At 40.9% G+C, this 27,980-nt stretch overlaps 1 protein-coding gene across 1 annotated transcript; it reads right to left on the bottom strand.

The window, feature by feature from the left end:
* On the bottom strand, positions 1 to 27,659 carry acvr1ba (activin A receptor type 1Ba). Its single transcript, XM_061986102.2, has 9 exons — positions 27,449 to 27,659; positions 10,709 to 10,945; positions 10,352 to 10,609; positions 9,574 to 9,804; positions 6,950 to 7,117; positions 6,702 to 6,858; positions 4,776 to 4,900; positions 4,568 to 4,698; positions 1 to 2,029 (listed from the first exon to the last, which is right to left on the bottom strand). Exons 1-9 carry the CDS (start codon positions 27,510 to 27,512, stop codon positions 1,904 to 1,906), a joined length of 1,497 nt encoding a protein of 498 aa, XP_061842086.1. The 5' UTR covers positions 27,513 to 27,659; the 3' UTR covers positions 1 to 1,903.
* Between the last annotated feature and the right edge of the window lie 321 nt (positions 27,660 to 27,980).

The raw sequence follows: 27,980 nt of genomic DNA on the forward strand, positions 1-27,980 counted from the left end.
GTCATTAAGAAAAAGAAGGAATTTATTGTATATCATCTATATACACTAACTCTGAAAACATTTGCACAACATGGATTTGTCAATCTTGAAGTATTACACATGAAAATGTCTAATGGTTGTATATCCATGGCAACAACAACAAAAAACGCGGACAAGGGCAGTAGATATTATTTGGAGGAGTTGGGGGAGTGTTTGGTTTCAATGTCAGCAAATATCTTCCATTTCTCCTCGGCCACGGTAAGAGTAGCAGCGACAGTGGTGTTAATGTGGGTGGGGAGCAGTGTTTGAGACGGCATGCAAAAGAGACAAACATGGAAACATCGATTCCTGATCAAGTGTTGGAACACCTGGACGTGGCCAACGTTAATGTAAAACTTCGATGACGACAAACACGTTGATTCATGTTATGGTAAAAACTCAGTAACTACTTATGATGACATCATACTTCCATTTGGGAATCAGCTGGAGCTCTGAAATATTCCAGTGTCGATGAGTGGGAGATGTTTTGGAGAAAAAAAAAAGAAAGATAAAAAGATGTGCAGTGATGGAGCGCAGAAAATGACTTGTAATCCCAATAATAAAAAGACAAACGAAAAGAAAAAAAAGATCAGTAGTACCGACAAGAAGGAACACAAAGAATATCCAGCAGAAGAGTGTTGTTGCTTTCTGGCACCGTTTAAAAAGGAAATCACACAAACAGTCTGAGAGTACCATCGACTGCTTCAATGTCACATCATAAAAAGGAGTGTTTTCAAATCATAGGTACCCAACATCAGTAGTGTCTAAAGTCAAGGGACAAAATAAAACAATTCATCAAGTTTTTACACACACACACACACACACACACACACACACACACACACACACACACACACACACACACACACACACACACACACACACACACACACACACACACACACACACATGTAATATATATACATATACACATACATACATATATATATTTATATATACATACATATATATATACATACACATATATATATACATACACATATATATATATACACACATCACATGTATATACACACATATATGTATACATATATATATACATTTCCATCCACATATATATACATATATATATATATATATATATATATAAAATATACATATTAAAACAACAAAAAAAACATTTAAACCGGCTCTGATTACACCGCTCCTTTCCACTTTCGTCTCACAGTGTTCATCCGCATGAAGTAACGCAAAGTCAAATAAATTAACATCCCAACCATGTTTCCTGCCAGGAAGTGGACAGTGCGCGTGCATGTGTGTGTATCTGTCTGTCTGTCTGTGTGTGTGTGTGTGTGTGTGTGTGTGTGTGTGTGTGTGTGTCTGTTTGTGTGTGTGTCTGTCTGTGTGTGTGTGTGTGTAGTCCAGTGGTTACCTGCAGGACTCACAAAGAAAACTAAAAACCTCTCACAATTGCAGTTTGAGTCAGATTGCTAGAGCGAGCCGCCATGTTTGCAGTCCTATCACGCCGGACTACAAGATTAGCGTCTTTAAACATTCACAGCCATGAAGATGATTGAAACCTGCTGCTGGAGAGGCATGTGAAATAAAAGGAGGAAAGAAAGCGGCCCTGTGCAGTAGTAGTTCCTGCCGTAGGAAATGGAAGTAAGACAGGTGGAGTGAGATGATATTAACAGTGGTAGTGAAGACGGCGAGGTTGACACGAGGACGACAAGGTGGAGGAGGACTAGGGCGTAGTCTCAGTAGTTTTGGCTAAAAGGTGAGGTAGGCCTTGTCACAACTCAGAGTGTGGCTTCAAAAACTGGCAGGGCTTCTTGCAGCTTGAGTGTTTTTTCCCAGGTAGGGAGGGGGGGGGGGAGCAAGGAGGGCAGTGGGGAAGGGGCGCGGTTTAGTTGTGCGTTTCCGCTCACATCTTGATGTCCTCCTCCACGCTGAGCTGCGACAGAGTCTTCTTGATGCGCAACGCCGTCAGTCGGGCCGCCCCGTTGGAGTACCAGCACTCCCTCATGATCTTGCCCATCACGCGCAGAGACTGCAGACAAAACATCACCATCATCACCATCGCAAACATCACCATTACAAACATCACAATCGTCAACGTCACTATCATCAACGTCAGCATTATAAACATCATCATCACCAACATCACAATCATCAACATCACTATCATCAACATCACAATCATCCACATCACCATTACAAACATCACCATCACCAACATCATCATCATCACCATCGTCACCATTACAAACATCACAATCATCCAGGTCACCATTACAAACATCACAATCACCATCAACATTACCATCATCATTATCACCAACATCACCATCATCATCACCAATGTCACCATTAGAAACATCACAATCATCAACGTCACCATTACAACATCACCATCATCATCACCATCATCATCACAATCATCAACGTCACCATTACAACATAACCATCATCATCACCATCACAATCATCAACATCACAATCATCAACGTCACCATTACAAACATCACCATCATCAACATCACAATCATCAACATCATCAACGTCACCATCAACAACATTACCATCATCATTATCACCAACATCACCATCATCATCACCAATGTCACCATTAGAAACATCACAATCATCAACGTCACCATTACAACATCACCATCAACATCACAATCATCCAGGTCACCATTACAAACATCACAATCATCAACATTACCATCATCATTATCACCAACATCACCATCATCATCACCATCAACATCATTGATGGTGATGTAACGTCACCATTACAACATAACCATCATCATCACCATCACAATCAACATCATAATCATCAACATCACAATCACAATCATCAACGTCACCATTACAAACATCACCATCATCAACATTACAATCATCAACATCATCAACATCACCATCAACAACATTACCATCATCATTATCACCATCACCACCATCAACATCAAAATCATCATTACCATCATCAAACATCACCATCATCAACATCACAATCATCAATGTCACCATTACAAACATCACCATCATCAACATCACAATCACAATCATCAACAACATCACCATCATCAACGTCACCATTTACAAACATCACCATCATCAACATCACAATCATCACCATCACAATCATCACCATCAATATCAAAATCATCATCAAACATCACCATCATCAAGATCACCACCATCACAATCATCAACATCACCACAATCAACAACACCATCAACATCACCATCACCACAATCATCAACACCATCATCAACATCACCATCATCACAATTTATCAACAGCACCATCATCACAATCATCAACATCACCATCATCACATCACCATCACCATCATCACCATCATCACAATCATCATCATCACAATCATCAACATCACTATTACAAATATCACCATCATCAACATCACAATCATCATCATCACAATCATCAACATCACAATCATCAACGCCATCACCAACATCACAATCATCAACATCAACATCATCACAATCATCAACATCACTATTACAAATATCACCATCATCAACATCACAATCATCATCATCACAATCATCAACATCACAATCATCAACGCCATCACCAACATCACAATCATCAACATCAACATCATCACAATCATCAACATCACTATTACAAATATCACCATCATCAACATCACCATTACAAATATCACCATCATCAACATCGCAAATCTCATCCCAATCTTTACAGTCACAAACCTTTTCTAGAACATTTTACAAGATGAAAGAGCAGGTGGGATGAGTTACCCCTTTAAAACATTTAAATTCATCCATTGATGTCAACCATTTCTGCCATTCTATGGACAAAATGCACTTCATGTGAGAATGATGGCATCTTTCCATAAAACTGCTTCTTGTAATAAATATCTATTTTGATGTATTTTTTATGAGCTGTCTTTGCATGTGATGACATGGCTACTCATTTTAATTCTTATGTATTTAGTTAGTATTTTGTATGGGCTTTTTGCCAATAATCTAAATTGAAAATGTGTTTCTATTTATTTATCATGTGATAATGAGTGTTAAATTAGCATGCACTGTTCTGTGATAAATATGCCTAAAGGTTCTAAATTTTTTTAGGTAGTTAGTATAGTCCCGATTTCAATTAATTAGTATTGCGGTACTTTATTAGTACCGGTATACCGTCCTTTATTAGTACCGGTATGCCGTCCAACCCTAGTTTCAATGTAGATGCACTGCACGACTGCTTCTAAAATGCCCATAAAAAGTGGTATGTGTCTCCTGCATGTTTGAAAACGTAGCAAAGGTAGAAGCATGATAACATGAACATGAAGTAAATGAGTGTTTCCATGGTGATACTCCGTATGCACGCAAATTCCTCATTTAAATAAAGCGATCTGCACCACTTTACAATTGCACACGCAGTCTAAGTAAATCGAATGCAACACGCCCACTAATAGTACACCCTGTTTAATGCGTGGTGTTTGGACTTTAGTAAACCTTAGTAAATCACACGCAGTGTGCAACATGAATCTAAAAATAGAGGAATGAACGAGCTGTACTTCTTTACCTCGTAGCTCTGCCACCAGTTGGGTACATTGGGCCGCAGCTTCTGGTCACATACCACCTTCCTCATCTCCTCTATGGAGGGGTCAGAGGGCACCAGGTCGTAGTAGGGCAGTTGGTACTCCTCGTGGATACCTGCAGCCAAACAGGAAAGTGGTGACTTAGGAGCTTGTGATGTGAGAAATTTCTGGAAGCCTGTTAAAGGTACTCGCCTCCTGCATTGCAGCGACGTGCTATCTCCCAGTACACCAGGCCCAGTGCGTAGATGTCGGCGCACTTGAAGGAGTCAAAGTGCTTCATGTTGATGGTTTCGTCCAACACTTCAGGAGCCATGTATCTGTAAGGACACACCACATTTTCAATGACATTTTTTCGATTGTAGCCTCCTAAGATCCGAATCCCTGTACAGTATCACATGCATTTTTATTTATCTTGGCTTTTTGGAACCCAATGAGTATAAAAACAAAAATGAGTTCAAAGTTGCCCTTTGAACTTTTGAATGTGTTTTCAGCCATCTTGACTCTAAGATGGGATGTGGTGTACTCTTCCTCCCCCACTAATTGGCAGTATGATGTCCTCGTAAGTGGAAACCAAGGTCGTGTAGAGAAAAATGTTGTATTGTGGTCTACTAAACCAAAAATGGGATGTCCACTAATATGGACGACAGGTCCTATTGAATGAAAATTAATCTAAAAAAAGAAAAAGACACTTGACATGAGGGTTGCGCGATACAGACAATATACGACATACATTTTGTAGGAGAGCTTTCGATAGAGCTTTTAATACTATCACTACATAAGGCATGCTGGTGACACATTCCAGCTGTGTCCCGCAAATTTGACAGCAATAAGAGAAGGAATGCGTCCTCAACGCATTGTAGCATTCTCACTAGCGAGCTATCGGCTAACGTCTCTCTACAGTGCGAAGTCACTTGGAGATCAGCAATCCTTGCCCCCATTGCGGAAAATAAACTACCGTATTTCGGACTATAAGTCGCAGTTTTTTTCATAGTTTGGCTGGGGGTGCGACTTATACTCAGGAGCGACTTATGTGTGAAATTATTAACACATTACCGTAAAATATCAAATAATATTATTTAGCTCATTCACGTAAGAGATTAGACGTATAAGATTTCATGGGATTTAGCGATTAGGAGTGACAGATTGTTTGGTAAACGTATAGTATGTTCTATATGTTATAGTTATTTGAATGACTCTTACCATAATATGTTACGTTAACATACCAGGCACGTTCTCAGTTGGTTATTTATGCGTCATATAACGTACACTTATTCAGCCTGTTGTTCACTATTCTTTATTTATTTTAAATTGCCTTTCAAATGTCTATTCTTGGTGTTGGGTTTTATCAAATACATTTCCCCAAAAACTGCGACTTATACTCCAGTGCGATTTATATATGTTTTTTTCCTTCTTTATTATGCATTTTCGGCTGGTGCGACTTATACTCTGGAGCGACTTGTACTCTGAAAAATACGGTTTGTTTCTGACTAGTCCCATCACTGGAGGACGAGGACATAAGTTACTGGACAGAGGAGCGCTTTAAGAATTTAAAATTAGAGCCAATAGTAGGAAATAATTGTAATTGCTACACCACCATCCTGTGTTTTTGTCTGATTATAATTGTGATCAAAAATTCATTATGTAATGGATCTTAAAAATTCAAAGTATCCATATCAGCATTGATATGACCAATACTGCCCCTGTAACTACAGTATTTGGTATTTGATCGATACCCACATTTGTAGTATCGCCCCCACCAAAACTAATGTAAAGCATCCAAACAACAGATGAATAAGTGCTTATTACATTTGAACAGAAGTGTAGATAGGACCATGTTACAACAGAAAGTAACGAGATATTAACAGTAAATTAGCAAGTAGATTAATAATAGTTTTAAGAAAATAATACAAACGGATATGACGTAATAGGTTACTGCATACGCCAGCCGCTAAATTTCAACCAATTTCAAAATAATTAAATGATCATTTATATACCAAATAATATACTGTGATATACATTGTTATCACAGGAGACTGCAATATATATTCAGACCTAGGTTTTAGGCCATATCACCCATACCTACTTGACATGCGAGCATTAGAGTGTGGAAACTTTTACCTCTTGGTGCCCACACGTTGGTTAGGAGCAATATCGATCGTGTCTGTGATAGACTCATGCCGTACAGCCAGACCAAGGTCCGCGATCGCGCACATGCCGTTTTTCTTGACCAAGATATTTTTAGACTTGAGGTCACGGTGAGCGATGCCAGGCTTACCTGCGGGCAAGCACACAGCACATCTTTAAAGTCTGTGCCTGGAGCTCAGCATCTTAGATAACATTCACACGCCGATAAGAGTTTGTCTCACCCTGAGTGCCGAGGATCTCCATGTGCAGATGTGCCAGTCCACTGGCAGCCGACAGTGCCAGCTTGATCATGCCCTCGATGGTGACCGAGTAGCGGTTCAGGTAGTCAAAAAGCGAGCCGTGCTCGTGGTAGTCCGACACCAGCCACAGCTGTGTCCATGTGCCGTTGTCTGAAGGAAAACACAACAATAACACAAATACTGTAAATGCTGCGTCTGTAACATAGGCATGAATTGGAAGAAGGTAATAATTAGTGAGGCCATTTTTTACCAGCTACTTTTCTTTCTAGAGTGCATGGGAATGTGGAAAGGAACATTTAACTCTCTGTGACCCCCTTCGTCATTTGTAAGAAGTATATTTCACAACACAACAGCAACAGTACCAATGTGGAAATAGCGGTAAGGAGCAAACTGCTGAGTCAGCTTTTATAGTGCTGACGAGTTGATAGTAAAACAGTAGGCCAAATGGAACATGTATGATTTTTTTTTAGTTCAACAATTATAAGCGCATGCAGAGATATGACAATACTGCTAGATTTTTACCACCCACAAGCTTTCAAAGTCATTCTGTTTACAAAAAGATCAAGAGGTTGCCTAAAGCCACAACTGGTAATGGCAATATATTTTTTGACCAGGTGTTAGAGACCTTAGCATTAATTAATTAATGCCAATTCATTAATTATTGCATTAATTATCAGGCATGTGAGCACCCTCTAAGAAAAAAAGAGGAAACTGAAGTAAAAGAGGAAAATCGGCACAAAATGCTGCCAAACAAATCCTGAAAGAACATTTTGAAAATCCAGACTACATTTCCTGCAATCGGGTGCATTTCTACACTTTCTTTTACCTTTAGATTTATTCTCATCTACCAACTTCGTCTTTTTGACACTTGCATGTCCAATGTAATGTGCCACAGAATTTGTTATTCTTTTTAGTAGATAATTTACTAACATTATTGTCATTGAATATGTAATGTAAAATTCTATAACATACATGCAAAGTACTCAGAAAACATTTCCCATTTGGCAACTCTATCCTGTAGCCACCCCCCTTCGGATAATATACCCCCAATGTTGTGACCTCTGTTTACATCCGTCACGTCAAAAATATACCTTCTTGCTGGCTACTAATAGATGCTCTACAACTTAAAATGGTTCACAACTAATAGTGATCGGACTGTAATCATCCAAAAATGTTTAGCAGCCGTCAACGTTGTAGCTCGGAGAGAGAACGCAGGCGACAAGTAAGCTAACTAGATAATGCTAACTATGCTAACTAGCGAGCTTGTTTTGTTGTCCCTGATCATTACGGCAGGAGAAACAGTAATTACCTGCGGCTGAGGCAAGCGTTCAACACATTTTGTGTGGATCATATTTTTTTATATTTCATTAAAAAACAGTGCATGGGATATTTTGACGCAAAAATTCATGTTTAAAAATGCGGATACACGCATTTTTGCTAACTTTTCACATGCCTGATTCATATATAAACATAGATCCAACCATGCATCCATTTTCTACCACCTGTCCTTTAATTCTCACAATTTATTTTGACTGCACACGCTTAATTATGTTAATCGCGGATGGTTCCCTAAAAGATGGTAAGAATTGTTACACGGGCAGTAATCAAGTAAATGTCAGTGTAAAAGTGAGTGGGGAGGTTTTGACATACTTGCTGGCAAATTTCACTTCAAAATAAACCTTCACAGAAATTTTGATAAAACGGTTTAAAACCAAAAATAAATAAATACATGACATGCATACAAATAAAACATTTTGAAAAGGTTTCTGTGTGACATTCTGACAGTAAAATTGCATTAGTGTCAAAACATTGGGGTCTTTTTAAATTATGAATGCAAGTAAGTTCAAGTTAAAGTTAAAGTCCCAACGATAGTCACACACACACACTAGGTGTGGTGAAATTATCCTCTGCATTTGACCCATCCCTATGTTCACCCCCTGGGAGGTGAGGGGACCAGTGAGCAGCAGCGGTGGCCACGCTCGGGAATCATTTGGTGATGTGACCCCCGATTCCAACCCTTGATGCTGAGTGCCAAGCAGGGAGGCAATGGGTCCCATTTTTATAGTCTTTGGTATGACTCGGCCAGTGTTTGAACTCACGACCTTCCAGTCTCAGGGCGGACACTCTAACCACAATTAGTGTGATTAACCAAAATGCCAAAGTGTGATTACTTTGATGTTATTGTTTGAAAGCAATATTATTTTACACAACTCACCTGGTAACTATTGGAGACGGACTGGTTAATAATTGCTAATGAATAGTTGCTAGTCTCCTTTATACAACATTAGTGAGGCAAATAACCTCCTCTTGTTTTATGTTAAAGTGGTCAATCCTGCTTATTTCAAGTGCTTTCAAAACTATATTGGATACTAATGTGGCATTAAAGTAGGTTTCTTTTAATAAAACAATGCATACGTCTCAAGTTGTGTACAAGGTGCATCTGCATTCTTTTTTTCTTCACCGACATACTGTACTTGGTCACTTTGGCAAGTTGTCATACATAGACTTTTTAAAGTTGTGAGAAATTCAAAAGATCTTGTGTAAATCCGGTCAAATTTTCGTACCGGACTCCGACTGCTTTTAGTTGTTGCTCTTCCTAACCTTACCTTTATTGTCTGCTGCAATGAATCCCAGGATGTTTTCATGGCGCAGCATTATTGTCTGATAGATCTCAGCTTCTCTGAACCACGAGCGTTCCTCTCTGGATGAGAAGATCTTCACCGCCACGTCCCCTCCACGCCACTTTCCCCTCCAAACCTCTCCAAAACGACCCTTTCCTATAATTTCCTGCAGCACAATAGTCCTGGCCACAGTGCGTTGCACAAACAGGGGCAGACCTGTAAGGGGCAGCAGAAGACAAATGTAAGATTATTGTTGTTTTCTAAACTGCAACATCTAGTAAGAGTAAATCCGGTTAGAAAGAGGCTATAAGGTAACATGACCTCATCGGGCATGCTGGTGTGTTCCCGTCACACACATGTTTGCACACATTCCGGGCGGATTACTCTCCAAACCACAAACTATTTCCACCGTTAGTGCTCAGTGGAACGCAGATAAAATAATTGCTACCACGCAAATGTTTCCCAGACTTGTAAAATCCCTTGTGACTATCACAAATCATTGCAAGTGTTTACAGTTGTGATAAGACTTCACTGATGTATGTTCTGTGAGGTCACAGTGACCACCTACATTTTCAAAATCAGTACATCCTTAGAGGCTAAGTGGGTGTTCATGCCAGATGTGATGAAGTGGCTTTGGACAAACAAAAAATATGCCTCCCATGTGGAAAGCAACTCTTAAGGCTGAAATAAAACCCACTTGTAGAATTAAAATATGGCCCCTCACCTAAAACAACAATAAATCACATTTATCATGAGTTATTACCAGAGCCTGATCCGGAGGTAGACATGTCATAGATGAGGTCCTGCAGGGTCTTGTCCTTGGCCAAGTACAGATGGTCACAGGATGGGTCCTCTACCTCCAGCCTCTGCCTGTGACTGTAGGCCCTCTGATGATACTGGAACAGGAAAACGCCAACCATCAACAGCACACAGAGCAGAAAGACGGGCCCCGCAATGACCGCCACTAGCTCCACCGGGCCCCAAGAGCTGCCCAAGCCTGGAAGGTCCTCCTTTGTGGGAACTGGGAAGAGACGGAGGCATCGATGTAAATGTTTTCATGTGAACATTCTCAAAGTGTGAATATAAGTGGTGATGCTAAATGAGATGGGAGGAGCCTAACCAGGAACTTTCAGGTCTATACTGTTGCAGTAATCCACATAGCAGCAATGAGTGTTGAGTAGACCCTCAGCACTCAGACAGTAGAAAGGTTGGCCGGGCGGAACCAAGTTATCCCGGTTGATGCAGATGCGTACATGTTGCTCCTTCCCCTGAATGGTGTACGTGGAGGCCATGCAGGCGCCATCTGTCTCGCACTCATAGCCTGTCTTCTCACATGTTGTGCAGTTACAACGCAGAGCTGTTAAAGAAAAAAGAAAAAGAAAAATAATTGAGTAAATTGAGTAAACTGAGTAAACAAAACATTGACTTAATAAATCACATTTGAATTTTAAGGCATGCCGTCATGACACATGTCAGAAATGTACAGAATTAGTTACTTTTTATGTAAAATGTACCCTTATTAAATTCAATCATCTTCCATTATTGACATCATTGATTTTCTATCCATAAGTCCAGCACTGCAGAACAGCCAAGTCTTGAAGGAGTTTTTTTAATTTAGAGTTTTAATGCTAATAGGAGCTATTGGCAGAGCAGTGGTTCACACCGCAGATTTTTTTGCAGCTGGAGTACAATCGATTCCCACTCATTGCGATCATTTTGCAAGTAATTACCAACAGCCACCTCCCTCCACAAAAAACAATGTCCCAAGCAAACAAGCTGAAGAACAAATGGTCAATTTAAGAAATTCCACTGTGGCTGTTCCAGAGTTGGTTCGGAGTAAGTTCACAGAACTTTTGTTTTCTATTATTAAGGCGTCACAGAGGTGCTAACGAGCCGGAAGTTTTTTGGTTGTCACCTGACTCCAAAAGCTTGCTTGGCTGAGTGGAATCCGTTAGCTCAATGAAACAAGGGAGGCGTTACCTCAAGTAAATACCCATGTTATCTCCATTTCTACATTACTAGTTCATCTCCCTTGTTGTATGTTGTCAACATGAGCCAGAGCAGATTTTACACTAGTTATCAATATTTTTGCCAAACAACTCTGCAATTGTCAGAAAATATTTTGCATCACCCATTATGTCCATCAAACAATGTAGTAAAAAACATGGAGTATTTCTTACAGTCAATTTTGTTTGCACAGTCCTTAATATTGTATTGCCATCTGTTACTGTGATGCGCATTGGTACTGTACATAACAGTTACTGTTTAATTGAATATTACACACAATAAAAGCTGCATGCGTTTTTTTAAATTAATGATTGGCTGGTAGTTGGCCAAATGTTGACATAAAATCAAGAATCTTTCAAATAAAAGCTCTGGTGTAAACTGCACCCCAGGAAACTCAAAAGCTTTTCGTATGGACATTGGACCTAAAAAAATAAATAATTAAACACTAGGATTTTTTTTGCACAGCACAAGATGGTCTCCATTTGTGATTTCCCGATCAGAGTCGCAACCTTGTGATTTAATGACACTGCTCCCCTGGTAAATCAGTCACTCCCGGTAACAGTTAGAGATGCTACCTCAGTAGAAGCATTTAAGTCCCATCTCAAAACTCATTTGTATACTCTAGCCTTTGAATAGCCCCCTCTTTTTTAGACCAGTTGATCTGCCGTTTCTTTTCTTTTCTCCTCTGCTCCCCCCTACCCCTTGTGGAAGGGGAGACACACAGGTCCGGTGGCCATGGATGGGGTGCTGGCTGTCCGGGGTCGGGACCCGGGGTGGACCGCTCGCCTGTATATCGGTTGGGAACATCTCTGCGCTGCTGACCCGTCTCCGCTCGGGATGGTTTCCTGCTGGCCCCACTGTGGACTGGACTCTTACTGTTATGCTGGATCCACTATGGACTGTACTCTCACAATATTATGTTAGACCCACTCGACATCCATTGCATTCGGTCTCCCTAGAGGGGGGGGGGGTTACCCACATATGCGGTCCTCTCCAAGGTTTCTCATAGTCATTCACATCGACGTCCCACTGGGGTGAGTTTTTCCTTGCCCTTATGTGGGCTTTGTACCGAGGATGTCGTTGTGGCTTGTGCAGCCCTTTGAGACACTTGTGATTTAGGGCTATATAAATAAACATTGATTGATTGATTGATTGACTTGTTTGTGGCAAACGCCGGGTCAAGTCCAGTTCAGTACCAGCACCAAGGTTCGCTACAGTAGAAAAGGATTAAGTGTGAGTATAATAACAATAATAATAATAACATAAATGATAATATAATTATCACCATTGTTTTTTTTTCAAATTATACTATAGATGCTGGAGTAGCAATATGGTCACATTTAAAAGTGGATGTAAAGCCTTTCATTCAGCTGTAGAAATGTTGTGATGTCAGACATAAAGCAGGACTTAAGTAGCAGCGCCCAGACAAGCATTGAAATTAGAGCCTTCATTGCGGATGGACTCAAAGAGTCAGAGTGGAGACTGACGTGCCTGGTGGGAGAGACCAACTGAAATCCAACAAGAGAAAAGAGCACTTGCCAAACACCCAAACAAGCAGTATTTAGATTAATTTCTCACCCCGGTCTTTAGACCACACGGACACAAACTGTCAGACAGATAACACTATTTATGTTTTTATTTTGATGAGACTGCCATTAGATTCAGCCTTTGTGTACTGCAGCCTACTTTTCCTTACTTGATCATTAAGTCACACACATTTTACAACATACTACACCTTAAGATACACAAATTGACCAGTGTTTTACAGAAATTATAAATAAAAAAGGGTAGTATGGTTGTCTGGAAGATCAATAATATTGCTGGTAATGGCAAATATTGCAGTTTCCTCCTCTGAGCATTTAAAGCTGATGTATGTCACTGGGTCAAAATTAAATTTTTAAACCAAAAAATTAAGATAAAAGGACCTAATGCTTGCAGCCCACTTAAAAGTAAGCGCCCTCAAGGCAGCAACATAACTTTTGCAAACAGTCCCTTTAATTGAGGTCAGAGACAAAGGGTCCTCACAGGTTAACTAGTACCAGGGTGGTTGAGCAACTGGATCTCAAGAATTCTGATTAGAGTTTGAGCCAAATGTGATTTCTAAGCGCACATGCTTCTCCTTTGGGTCCGCTCAGCTCTAAGATGATACGAGTCTACCAAGGCTTTACAGAGCTAAACACAGAGCAGATAAGGACAAGACAGGGTGTTTGGAATAAATCCCGCAGGAACTGAAACAAGTCCCTGCTACAACACTGAAGTCACAGGCCAAAATCCTCCTTCAATCAAACTGAACACTTTTTGAAAGAAACAAGAAACCAAGAAGAGAGGGATTCTTATCTTTATTACTTGCCAGACATGTGTCAGTCAGTTCAAGGACTAACAAATGTCTGACACAAAGCAAGAAAAGATTTAAGCGTGGCAAGCTTCTACTAATCTCCAGTCTTATCCAGAGGGTCTTTTTGACCAGAGATGCTCACACAAATTCCCTTCTACAAGTGAGGGTTAAAAAAAGAGCACATTTTTCCCTTTGCTCTTTTTTTACCTACATTGAGACTTTGCTCAATTACTATTGCAACATATCTAGAACTCTTGCATTAATTGCACATGCATGGAAATGATGCAAGTTTGCAAAACAAACTAAATCATATGAACTGTTTCCATGCAACTGAGGCCCCATCCTGTGTGGGAGCGTTCTTTTTATGCGAGTGTCATGTATGCTGATATGACTAATCTATGCTTGTTTACTGGAAAGGAGGACTCAGAGCAGGGTTGCAGTAATATTTATTTGGCAATCGCGTGTCTATGTGTGTTGTTCTATCTAGTAGACGAACGAGAAAAGGCTAGAATGTTGGCCATCTTGTTTAAATTGACTACGGTTTTCCAAAAAAGCATTTGCCTGCAGACGTAATGTAAATTAGGCCCTATACAAACAAAAATGTTGAGAAAGGCCAAAACTCACTTCAACATTAACAATGCAAATTGTTCCGAATAGGATAAAAAGGGACAGCACTGTGGTTTGAGACGATGTATGAACACAGACATGCAGAGACTTAGAAAGGAAACATACAGTAGCTGAAAACACATTACCACAGAACCGCCCTAGGTCCTTCTGTGATGGATTGTGGTCAACCAAAAGTTTGTTTGGTGGTAGCATCTTTTGCAAAAACCTGTTTAAAAAATACAATTAAGCAATGCTCACTTGCATTTGACCAAAGTAGAGGCCTGATGTGTGTCACTGTTATTTTGCATGAACTCTGCTCTTGCATATAATTGTTGGTCTTTACACTGGTGCTTTGTGCAGAGATTAAGATGACATGAGGAGGGATTGGAGCGGGCCTGAGTGAACAAAGAGCCGAGCAGGAGAAGGGGGCGTGAGATAGAGAAGGGGGGGTGGGTGGCGCACAGTGGACTGCCAGGGTCAACAGTAAAAACCCCAACATTTGAGGACCAGACAGGGCGGGGGCTGGGACGGACAATACAAAAGGGGAGGGGGAGTCATGAGCTGGACTTATAGGGCCCCCAGCTGCGATTGGGGTCCGCCCAAGGGAGCAGCTGTGAGCGTCATTAAAACCCAGTCTAGACTTTGACTTACTGGGGGAAGGGGGGGGGGGGGCAGGTAACAGGAAAAAGGGAACAGTGAAGTTGAAAAGAGGGAGAGCACATTGGGCTGATTGAGTTTGTGTGTCAAGTTCCTATCATTCCGTGCATGCTGAGGCAGGAAATGACAGTCGTAGTGAGGAAGGGATTAATAAAACAATGTTGCCCAAACTAGTATTGCCCCAACAACACACCGCAGTATTGTTCAATTCTGAACAATTCACCTCATTATGCGTGAGTGTATGGTTTCATTTGTGTGTTGTTTAAAAACTAGATGTGCAGAGCCGTTCTGTCAAGAATGGTAAAACTCTTCAGCTTCCTTGGTGCAGGTTACAAAAAAAATCCCACAACTTCCAACAGACACTTTAGGCATACGTAGAGGAGCACAGCACTATTACCCAAATGCACTGGCTGAAATTAGATATCTACAGATAGCAGACAGAGTTGATCAAGACAAACAGCCGCCACCAGACAGAGCGGGTGTGCAACACACAACACACAGCATGCACAACAGTGTCCGAATCAATGCTCCGGGAAGGAGGAAAGTCATTACCTTTGTCTGCATCCTGGGCTCAAATTACTGATCTCCATCTAAAAAGGGAAGTCTGAGGGACTGTAGCTGCAGTAATACTACTACTATCAACACCACCATAGAAATATTCATTCATTCATTCATATTCAAACAAGGTTTATCATTGTAGTTGGGGAACTGAATTTTGATTATCTTATTTCACCACACTAGTGAAGCACCCGATCTCACCAGAATCATGCAGTGGGATTCAAAGGCAGAGTAAATTAGAACCACATTATTGAATACATGTGTACTTTGTTTGGTGCTATGATACTTACATGTATTCATATATATTCAGGACCCCCACGGTGTTCCAAGTAATACTGTGTAACATTCTGATATATATCGTAATACGACATTAAAATGTCTATCGTAAATTATAACTATTGTTTGTATCGTAATATTAACGTCTGGGCTACTATGTAAACATTTTGCTACTGTTACCTTACGGAATTTATACGTCACTTCAAAGAACTTTACGGCGACACTTGGCGGGTGCATGGATGTCAACAGTGGCTATGTTTCCATGCAATAAATTATTCTGATTTCTCAAATAATTTGGCTCAAATTTAACATTCTACAACCAATGGAAACACCTTAATCTGATCGTGTTTGGTTTTTAAAAAAATCGGACTAGCACACCTAGATTATATAGATTAGATTTTTCAATTGGGTGAGGATTCCAGAGGAGACCCTTTGTACTGCACATGCACCAGTCTCAACGCGCAGTATATAACCTGGAAGCAGATTCCATTCAATCAAAACACAGGTAACAACTGTAATGAAGAAAGAGACTGTAAATTTGCTTCAGAAATTAAAAGAATGGAACATTTTGAAGTGCATCGATGGGAGAAAAAAAAGAACAAATATGAGTGAGATCATGGAAGAGAATGAAGCAAGTAGGTATATTACAATGTAAAGAAAAAAGCAGAAATAAACCTCTTCACGCTGCATTTGTGCACTCCAAACTGATTAGCAATAACTCCACACAACTGGCAAGCTTGTACGAAACAATAGCAACCCACATTTGAAGTGGTACCGGGGCACGAACTGTACTTTTTCTTTTGGACTCAAAACACCTTCCATGAATCCACAGAACTTATTGAATGAACTTCAAGATATTAAAAAGTTTTCTTTCAATTTTCCGTCCGAAAATTCCTTCAAAACAACTCTCTCCCACTAGTCTTGGTTTCCAACCCGCATACATAGCAATTACGAGACCTTCTTGGTAGCAGAGTCATTTTCGTAGCGCAATTTCAGATCATATTTTGATGCTGTCTGATATTTAACATCAGCATAGCCATTAGAGACGTGATATATTGCAATTTGTGCCAATATTACGGCGGACATTAGGTACAACAAGAACTAGGCTGTTGGCTTGTGAGGAGCAGCAAAAATGCCTTGTGTTGATGTGACGTCATCGGTCAACCGGAAAAGCAAGAAATGTATTTGTGCTAAAAAGAAATAAGCGCCCCCCAGTGTACGGGAAGCAGACGCCATATGACCAATAGTCACATCAGAGAGTGTGCATGGACACTGGGACTTCACAGGTAGGTGTGAAAATAAATAAAAAAATAAAAAATAATAAAAACTATTTGAGGATTCAGACTAATTTAGTGCATGGAAACCTACCGAATGTTGCAGAGACAGAAAACACAAGGGAAGCTAGACCAACAAAACCTGAAGAGAAATTGGTTTCAAAAAGAGGAAAGATTAACTTCTTTGTTTGGATCAAAAAACTCAGACACCGGCCAAACAACGGGAAGCTAATCTGCAGAACATGCCGCCAATGAGTCATTGCTAGCGACTTGAACACGTATATTCTTTTCCATCACTTGAAGACACAGCATGACGAACGTCAGTGCGTTGAGGGAATCTGGTGTGGTGGCTGTAGGTTTAGGTTTTTGCTTTTTGCAGATGATGTGGTCCTGATGGCTTCATCAGGCCAGGATCTAATCAGCACGTCCAAGTCAGAGTCCTTGGTTCTCGCCCGGAAAAGGTTGAAGTGCCATCTCCGGGTTAGGGAGGAGATTTTGCCCCAAGTGGAGGAGTTCAAGTACTTTGGAGTCTTGTTCACGAGTGAACAGTGGATTTTAAGATCGACAGACGGATCGGTGCGGCGTCTGCAGTGATGCAGACCCTCCATTGATCCATCATGGTGAAGATGGAGCTGAGCTGAAAGGCAAAGCTCTAAATTTACCGGTTGATCTACATTCCCATCCTCACCTACGGTCATGAGCTTTGCGTTATGACCGAAAACACAAGATCACGGGTACAAGCGGCCGAAATGAGTTTCTTCCGTCGGGTGGCGGGGCTCTCCCTTAGAAATAGGGTGAAAGGCTCTGTCATTCGGGAGGAGCTCAAAGTAAAGCCGCTACTCCTTCACATCGAGAGGAGCCAGATGAGGTGGTTCAGGCATCTGGTCAAGATGCCTCCCCGGCATGTCCGACCGGTAGGAGGCCACGAGGAAGACAGAGGAAACGTTGCGGGGACTATGTCTCCCGGCTGGCCTGGGAACACCTTGGGGTCGCCCTGGAGGAGCTGGACAAAGCGGCTGGGGAGAGGGCAGTCTGGGCTTCTCTGATCAGGCTGATTCCCCCGTGACCCAACCTCGGATAAGCGGACGAAGCTGGATGGATGAATGATTGAATAAAACTTTACAAAATACAATTCAACCTTAAAACCACAACATGACAAAGTTGAGGTGTTGTCCAAAGGCTCTGTCTATGACATGCAGTCCCGCAGACACAGAGAAGTGACAAATTCCATCTTATAATGTATATGTGTGGACATTACTTTAGTATACGCTGTCCAAAAGAAGGGCTGGTGCCAACAATACTTTATTGTTTTTCTAATTGTCTTGTCTTTTATTTATATATATGAAACATGTTATATTTTAAAAAAGATACGCAAAATCTGCATTAATTTATTGTTTGTTCCAAGTAGGGGTTCAACGATCGATAATACAAGTTGTATAGTCAGTGATGTCATCACTCGTGTGTTTCTGGATGGAAACAAACTTGTGCGAGTCAGCGCGACCGGCAGGAAGAGATAAATGGCAGCGGACACTGGCAACAACACTATGGACAAAAACATGGAAAGTATTGGAACATTTCACCCAATACACGTCAAAGACACATAAATTGTTCAATTTACAAAGCGTACATTGCTTTGCATGGGTACATCTGTGATGCAGGATTAAAAAAAGAGGTATTTTCAAAGCGGAAGCTGACTCTACATTCTAATAGCAGTTAGAAAGATAGATTGAATTCTACAAAAGAGACTTGTAATTGAGGACAGGTGTGAAATTGCGCTTAACATACATCAACTCTTATGGTAAAATGGTAAATGGGTTGTACTTGTATAGCGCTTTTCTACCTTTTTTTTAAGGAACTCAAAGCGCTTTAACACTATTTCCACGTTCACCAATTCACACACACACATTCACACCCTGATGGCGGGAGCTGCCATACACGGCGCTAACCAGGCCCATCAGGAGCAAGGGTGAAGTGTCTTGCTCAAGGACACAACGGACGTGACTAGGATTGTAGAAGGTGGGGGTTGAACCAGTAACCCTTAGATTGCTGGCACGACCACTCTCCCAACTTCGCCACGCCGATGTTGCAATGAGATCTTTGTGGGTGCAGCCATTGTCAATGTTCAGTATTTGAATTAATGGAACAGAGAGGAAGGAGGCTGCTTCAGAGAGAAATTGTGGGTCCTGCGGTGGCAGTATGGTAGGATCAGTAATTGTGGAGCCGGGTCAGTCACAGGGTACACTGTCTGCTGGACCAATTAAGATGCAGTGCCTCCGGGCCCAACGGAGGTCATTATTGACACTGGTCATTATGGGGGGGGTTACTAGACAACCACAGACTTGACCTGAATCTGACTCGCTCACTTGCCAATACAGAAACAACTGGTAAATACTGATTACATTATATTATTAGTATTATGGTCTGGTTCATGCAGCTTCAGGACTTCATTTTTAGTGTAGTGAGAGTTTAAGTGGAAATGGATGATGCAACAATGACAGTACGGTTCGGAGAATTCCTTTGGAAAATCACCTTAGAAGCTAGTAAGCTTTCACCTTATCCCAAACTTTCCCTTTGGTATGATCCAATGTGCACATCATCCACACTTTTGATATAGATATGATTATACAGCATGATTAAGCTGTAGAAGTAAGTTCATCCAAAAAAACAACAACATCATATGTATAAGCTAATGAACAGTACACAGCACAGACTTTTACCTGTGATAACGATATATATCATGATTAGGGATGCAACGATATCAAAACCTTACGGTACGATATGGTGGTATTAAGGCCACAGTACGATATTATTGTGATCTATATCCAAAACAAATAAGACTTTAAAATGCCATAGTGAGTAAAATGAAGTGGCAGGAATGTTTAGGATATATATACTTACCGGTACTGTAATTGTAACAAACATAATGCTAACATGTTTGAATCATATTTTTAACTACAAAAAAGTATTTTTAAATGCAAAGAATTGTGGGGAACATCGACTGTGTCTGTCAACTTTTACTTTTTTGAGAATCATATTGAGAACGAAATAGGCACTGACACTACCCACATCCACATAGGTTTTATTTGTCGAAAATATATTTTGCCCTGTCAGTTGGAATACACATCGACATACAGGCTAATGGGCATACATTTCCCCTGTTAGCCTATATGTCGATGTGTCATTGACCGCGCGAGCATGCTAAGCATTACACTAAGAGCACCATTAAAGCATTCGTTGCACGAACATACTAGCTTTGTTAGACCAGATCATAGATTGTATTTGACAATATAGTTTACATATGAAATTTCCTTTTCCATTTATTACAAGTAATAAGAAAACGTAAATGCCTGACCAACCTATCAAGGAGGAAATTAGCAAGTTTGGCCTCAGATGAAAAAATCTTCTCCGCCTTCAATCGTCTACATCTTTCAAAAGCATCCCTGATACAAATCCTTGTTTTGTTCCTGGCGTTGTCACGAATAAGTTGAGAATCGTAACAACGCATTTTAGATTTACTAAGGTCTGACATGTTTAGTAACTTTACCAGTGACAGTAGCCAGACGAAGAGGGTGGTGCATAACTGGCAAACTCAGGGTTTTGAAATTATTTTAAAGGGCTTTGAAAGCTACAACGGTGACTCCCATTAGCCGCATCTTGAAAGCGTTTATCATCTTTAAAATCCTATTTAAAAAAAAAAAGTGTGTTCTTGTCTCTCAAAATGATTGTGAACAATAGACAAAATTTCCCAAAAAGTGCAGTTCCCCTTTAAGCTACATTTAAACCAGTAAGGGTGGTACAGGGAGCAGGTGGGTAAAGTGTCTTGCTCAAGGACACAACGGCTGTGACTAGAACGGCGGAAGCGGGATCAAACCTGGAACCCTCATTTTGCTGGCGCGGCCGCTCTACCAACCGAGCCACGCCGCCCCACGTGCTCTGTGTGTTTATTGGCTGGGAGGCTGGCAAAGGACGGACGTGCATTGATTGATATAAATGATGAAGTGAGAAGGTTCTGTTTGTGTCTCGGTTGTTTATTTTGGCATAGACTTCGGCCTACAGTAGTCGGATTGTAACGACTTTCATTAAAAGCTCATAAACCTATGATAACGGCTCGAGTCACATAATTGCAATATTTAATAAAGTGATTCTTTGGCATACCACTAAATAAAGGCCACATTTCACGAGTGCTACGCGTACCATAGTTTGAGAATCCCTGGTATAGAGAAATATGGAGCAGGAAACAGATACTGTATGTGGTTTGGGGAACATTTCTGCTGTTAAAAAACAACAACTGCTAACCATTGAAGGAATTAAAGCCATTACCTCAGTCTTCTGTAGATCTGTGGAGTTTTTACAGTAACTAAAAATGATCTTGGATACACACCGTATATAAATATATATTTTTTCCCATGACCCATTTTACACTCATCTTCCCCTTTCGTGAAAACTGGTTTAGCAGTTATGCTCGTTAACATAAAAACCCAGTCAGGAATACAACCTCCTGCACAGTACAGTCCACAGGTTTTTGTCAGCACCTTATGACGGAGTGTTTCCCAAGTGGCAGCCTGCATAACAAACATATTACAATATCTTGACTAAAGGTACAATATGAGAGTGGGGCGGGTACGAGAAGGAGGGAGGGCAGAGGGGACACACCCCACCTTACAGCAGTGTGTCTGACAGCACTTTAGATCACATTGCAAGTGTTGTCTGCACATAAGGGAGAGTGTGTAAAACGAGAATGCAACGCACACAACTCGGTGCTAATCTGAATGAAGTCCACAACACGTGACGTGACTCACCGTCGATCGTCAAACAGAATTCTTGCGAGAGAAAGAAAACACTATGCTTGCCACTGTCCTAGAATCTGCTCTGGCTTATGACTTTCTGGTTGGTCTGGTTTCAGGACATTATGTGTAATCCTCCAGAGGGTGTGCAAACCATTGCTCCACACAGAATTGTGGGCCCCCCTTTCACTAAAGACCCCAGCAGCTGGGCAAACCAATCATTCCACACCCTTGTCTGTGTGGGCCACACAACCCTCACAATCCCCCGACCCCCAACGCTCACGCATGGCCGTCAATTTTACATTACCCTAATCAAATTTATATCACTAAGGTGACATCATTCCAGCATAACTTCCATTAACTGATCAAACTTTTTGATTTGGACCATTCAAATATGGCAGGGCGATTATCTTTTCTTATTGATCAAGCAGGCACATTTATTGACAAACTAGTTTTTTAGGTGTGCTTGTTGAAATAAATACAATTGTGTCATGTTCTTAATGACTTATCTTATGTACATTGAAATCTTATAGCATGATATATATTTATTTGCTTGAGTGTCCGTGAGGAACATATTTGTCTTGAGCTGAAAAAATGACCCTGTACCTAACACATCAGCAATATGATAAAGGCACTTAGTGGAATTACACCAAGAGGTACAAAGTTTGTGGTTTAAAAAAAGAATTCCCTAGCGAAAAACACTTTAAAACAAAAATGTACATCTAAAATGATTACACAGACAGTGATTCTCCTTCTATATTATACCCCCAGACGGTCAAGTTTAATCTTGTTCCCTGTATAGCACCAGGGATTATTTTACACCACGGCATGTAATTTCTGTCGCTACACAGTCGCATGTTGACAATTCTTTGCTCTCTTTATCGCACACGGCTGAGCAACATGTCTTTGAGTAACAATGCTTCAGGGATTGCCTTTCTGGGTTACTTTGTAGTCAATCTTTTGTTTATTTTGCATCACGGTCATTCTATGCTTCTGTGCACATGTTTATCAAAATTGGCCTCAACCATGTCCCCCAAAGCTGTGAACGTAGGACATACGGATATATAAAAGGGTATTATTTGTTGAGAACAACTGAACAAAAGGCATACTGCCTACTCTCATGGGTGGTTATAAAATAGTGTAATCATAATAATGAATTCATCCTTGCCACAAGCAGCTCCACAAAGTTACAGGAAGTAGCTCTTGTGCTTGGTGGAGGCAATAAGACTTTATTTATCTGTCCTTCAAGGAGTCCTAATATACTCATTTTCGACCTTTTGTATTCGATTTTTTTTTACTCTTAAAGAGCAGCTACACAGGATTACCCGCACATAAAAATAAAAATAAACTTTATCCATGTCTGCCTTTTGCATGCCAGCTAAGTCAACATTTCCTCACACTACTTGGGCTGGCTAAAATAATCGATTTTAATCAATTATGGATCGATATCTTTTATAATTTACTGTATCGATTGACAAGGCATTATATCGAATAACTCAAGAAACAACTAGGTACTTTTATTTACAAATCGCTCTGAACGCATCATTGTCATCAAGTGCGCAACAAAAACCAAGCGCACACTTCCAGCCTTTACAATAAAATTGCTGTGCATTACATCTTGTCTGACTGCTAGAAAAATAAGAGTCACGCAAGAATAGCTTACATATATACTGTTAATTTGCACTCAGAGAAACAATACCTTAACGCAATTTGCAGTGATGGATTTGCGATTCGCGATACTTTTACTTGAAATTATATTCTTATTTCAAAATTGCGCTTTTGAGCCTTATGAGAAAGTTTAAACTGTCGAAAAGTAGTTCTTTTGGGGCCATTGCACAAACGTGCCAGCACTGCAATCGCAGACAGCCCCACACAGCGATATAACATTTAAAGCAGAGCGGAGGAGGGGGTAGGTCTAGACTCTAGAGCATTTACACAAGCATTCCCATTTAAGCTAATCCACATGTATTGGTGTCAACATGACCTTACTTTTAATTTTTTTTTTTTTAAAGACTGTAAAACACAGCGTTCAGAGCATTCCAATCAACTTGCAGGGCTCACGTTCAAATGTATTAACCTTACTATTTGACACTCGGCCATTATTTAAAGGGGCCCTATTATGTAAAACCAATGTTTTTAGCCTGTTGGCATCTGTGTTTGTGTATTTGGGATCTCCATACGTCCCGAAAATTTGAAATCAAACCATGGAGGCATGGTGGAGATATCTATAAAAAATATTGCCTTCTTCCAAACTCGCTCCAAACGAGACGTTTAGAATTTGACACTTTAGTGACATATTTTGCCTTAGTTATGTCGTACAACTTTTTTATTCAGTTGTAGTCCACTATTGTAGACAATAAGTTCCATCTTGTTCTCTATCCTCTTCTTGTAGGGCACACTGGCTCATACATGCACATGCATGCAAAAAATATTCCGCTGTTGCCATTTCTAATAAAAAGTAGCATTTAGTCCTTACTTATATCTGTCAGTAGGCTCAATATTGAAGCGATAAAAACTACAACATGGGGAGACAGTCGTAGTGAAAGTCTCTGTGCTGCTGACTTGTCTCCACTCAAGATGATCCCCGGCTGGCCCCACTATGGCCTGGACTCTCACACTATTAAAGGGGAACATTATCAGCAGACCTATGTAAGCGTCAATATATACCTTGATGTTGCAGAAAAAAGACCATATATTTTTTTAACCGATTTCCGAACTCTAAATGGGTGAATTTTGGCGAATTAAACGCCTTTCTATTATTCGCTCTCGTTGTGACGTCACACCGGGAAGCAATCCGCCATTTTCTCACTTTTGTCGGTGTGTTGTCGGAGGGTGTAACAACACGAACAGGGACGGATTCAAGTTGCACCAGTGGCCCAAAGATGCGAAAGTGGCAAGAAATTGGACGAAATTTGTTAAAAATACGAGGCTGTGGGGAAAGCCGACGAAATGGTCAGTCGTTTGTTCCGCACACTTTACCGACGAAAGCTATGCTACCACAGAGATGGCAAGAATGTGTGGATATCCTGCGACACTCAAAGCAGATGCTGACATCAACTCCAAAACTGGACAGATCAGCTTTCAGGAAAAGAGAGCGGATGAGGGTATGTCTACAGAATATATTAATTGATGAAAACTTTATTCATTACTTGCGGTTTTACGTAAATTATTATACATAAACTGTGTTTACCAATAATTTAGCTTAAAAACATTTATTTTTTGCAATCATTCGAGTACATTCGGGTAGTCTTGTGTAATGCAGTATTTTGTGTCTATTTAGGTATGGTTAACCTGAGTGCTGAAATCGTGGAAAAATATATGTTCTTAGCGTGCCTGAAATGGGCTGTCTGCACTCTCAAAGTGCATGTTGTTGCCAAATGTATTTCATATGCTGTAAACCTAGTTCATAGTTGTTAGTTTCCTTTAATGCCAAACAAACACATACCAATCGTTGGTTAGAAGGCGATCGCCAAATTCGTCCTCGCTTTCTCCCGTGTCGCTGGCTGTCGTGTCGTTTTCGTCGGTTTCGCTTGCATACGGTTCAAACCGATATGGATCAATAGCTTCAGTTTCTTCTTCAATTTCGTTTTCGCTATCTGCCTCCACACTACAACCATCCGTTTCAATACATGCGTAATCTGTTGAATCGCTTAAGCCACTGAAATCCGAGTCTGAAGCCGAGCTAATGTCGCTATAACTTGCTGTTCTATCCGCCATGTTTGTTTGTATTGGCATCACTGTGTGACGTCACAGGAAAATGGACAGGTGTATATAACGATGGTTAAAATCAGGCACTTTGAAGCTTTTTTTAGGGATATTGCGTGATGGGTAAAATTTTGAAAAAAACTTCAAAAAATAAAATAAGCCACTGGGAACTGATTTTTAATGGTTTTAACCCTTGTGAAATTGTGATAATGTTCCCCTTTAACTAGATCCACTCGACGTCTATTGCACCGGTCGCCCAGGGGGGGTCCACACATCTGTGGTCCCCTCCAAGGTTTCTCATTGTAGCCCATTGGGTTGAGTTATTCCTTGCCCTGATGTGGCATCTGAGCCGAGGATGCCGTTGTGGCTTGTGCAGACCTTTGAGATACTTGTGATTTAGGGCTATATAAATAAACTTTGATTGATTGACTTTGAAAGCATGTGACGTAAATTCTGAAGACACAGTCAGAAACCAGCTTGAAGATGGTCTGCAGAACAAAATCTAAGCAAAATGTTGATAAGGGCACCACCATACCACAAGGAAGTGTTTTACATTTAGAAGACAATCATAATATGACCACAAGAGTATCAACATTGTAACAATATTTATTGGTCAAAGAGGCAAAGCATGATAAGTCTGCGTTAAAGGAATCTATGTGAAAACAGGATACTAAGGCGAAGATAAGATTTAATTATTACCTTTATCAGTTTGGGGGCAGGTTGCAACAAGGAAAAGACGGCTTGGGAAGACTAAAGTGTGGTGTTGCACAACCACTTTGTTGAATTATGAACCATACATAGTCCAAGCAGTGGGCTATATTTTGGGGTCTGTGGTAAGCAGCTGGTATCATCTAAAAACAGAAGCAGAAGGCTAGACTAGACCAGAGCAACCTCCTCGCCTGCGCCTCCAAACACCCCCAACTCGCCACATTTCCATCACAATGAACCCAGACTTCAACTCTGACTCCCGTCTCGGGGTGTGTGAATGCGCGGCTGTCGTCACCCTATGCCAGCATTCATTGCCGCTGGAGGCCACTGAGCCGCCTTTTCACTCCTTTTACCGATGCAGGAGCTGCCAATGTTTACACCCAAACACTACATTTCAGCCACTTAAGTGGGTTAGGCCTCCATTTAGAGGGGGGCCTTTCTCCTCAAACTAGAGCCAAAAACATGTGACGGAACCGTAAGTGAGCACATTGAGCAGGTTTAACGAGGCAGCTATCATTGCACTGTGTTGTTAGCACGCATAACACAGATAAGCCCGGGGAGGGATTGTTTAGTATAAATTGCACTAATGTGGGATAAACACCGTTTCAACGCTGAAGCTCAGTTCTTTCACGTTTATACTTGTTAGCTAGCGAGGTTAGCTTGTAATCCGACATAAACATAGCCCGGCTATGTTGTTGTTGTGTTTTAGCCGCACGCTCCAATTACAATTAAAGAACTCCCCGTCAATCAACGACGAACTCAACGAAACGGACGCGTTTTTTTAGTTTTTTTTTAGTTGTGATCAGCAAGGGATGTTTTTTAGGTCAACCCTAGCTGGATGTGGTTCGCCAAATCCCCCACTTGTGCTCAGCGCCATGGCGAGGACACACACTCACACGACTCAACACACACCGAGACAAAAGCCGTGGAGGTACTCGGATCAAACTTACCATTGGCGACGGCCAGTAGCCCCAGCAGGGCCAGCAGCGCTCGGCCGGTGTGTTTCAGAGCCATTTCTCCCAAATTCCCATCGCTCCACAACGGTCAAGACGAGAAAGGCGCCTGGAGCGTGTCGCTGTGAACACAAGTAGACCTGCAACACAACCACAGTCGGACCGCACTAGCCACACCGCCAGACACTCTGCAAGCAAGCTCGTGACGTCACTAAAGGGGCGGGTCTTTGTTTAAAGGAGAGTTGTGCGTGCCCTCCTCTCAGGTCAGTAGTAGTGCGAAGACCTGACTAGAAACATGCTATTAGTGTAACCATTTCTAACTTTAAACTTAAAGAAAATTGTTTATTGAACACATGATGCTTAATGTGTGAATGTTTTTTCCCCAGGATTATATTATAAATCACTGAACTAATTTCCAACTTTGAGGAGGGGAGGGGCAATGGCAAATTAAGGACTCCCTTTACATTTTTGTGCTGATATGGATATTTTTTCTCTTTTGTAAACGTGTTGAGGGCAAACTTTTCAGTAA

This window comes from Nerophis lumbriciformis, linkage group LG01 (assembly GCF_033978685.3).
Source record: "Nerophis lumbriciformis linkage group LG01, RoL_Nlum_v2.1, whole genome shotgun sequence".
Taxonomy (NCBI): Eukaryota; Metazoa; Chordata; class Actinopteri; order Syngnathiformes; family Syngnathidae; genus Nerophis; species Nerophis lumbriciformis.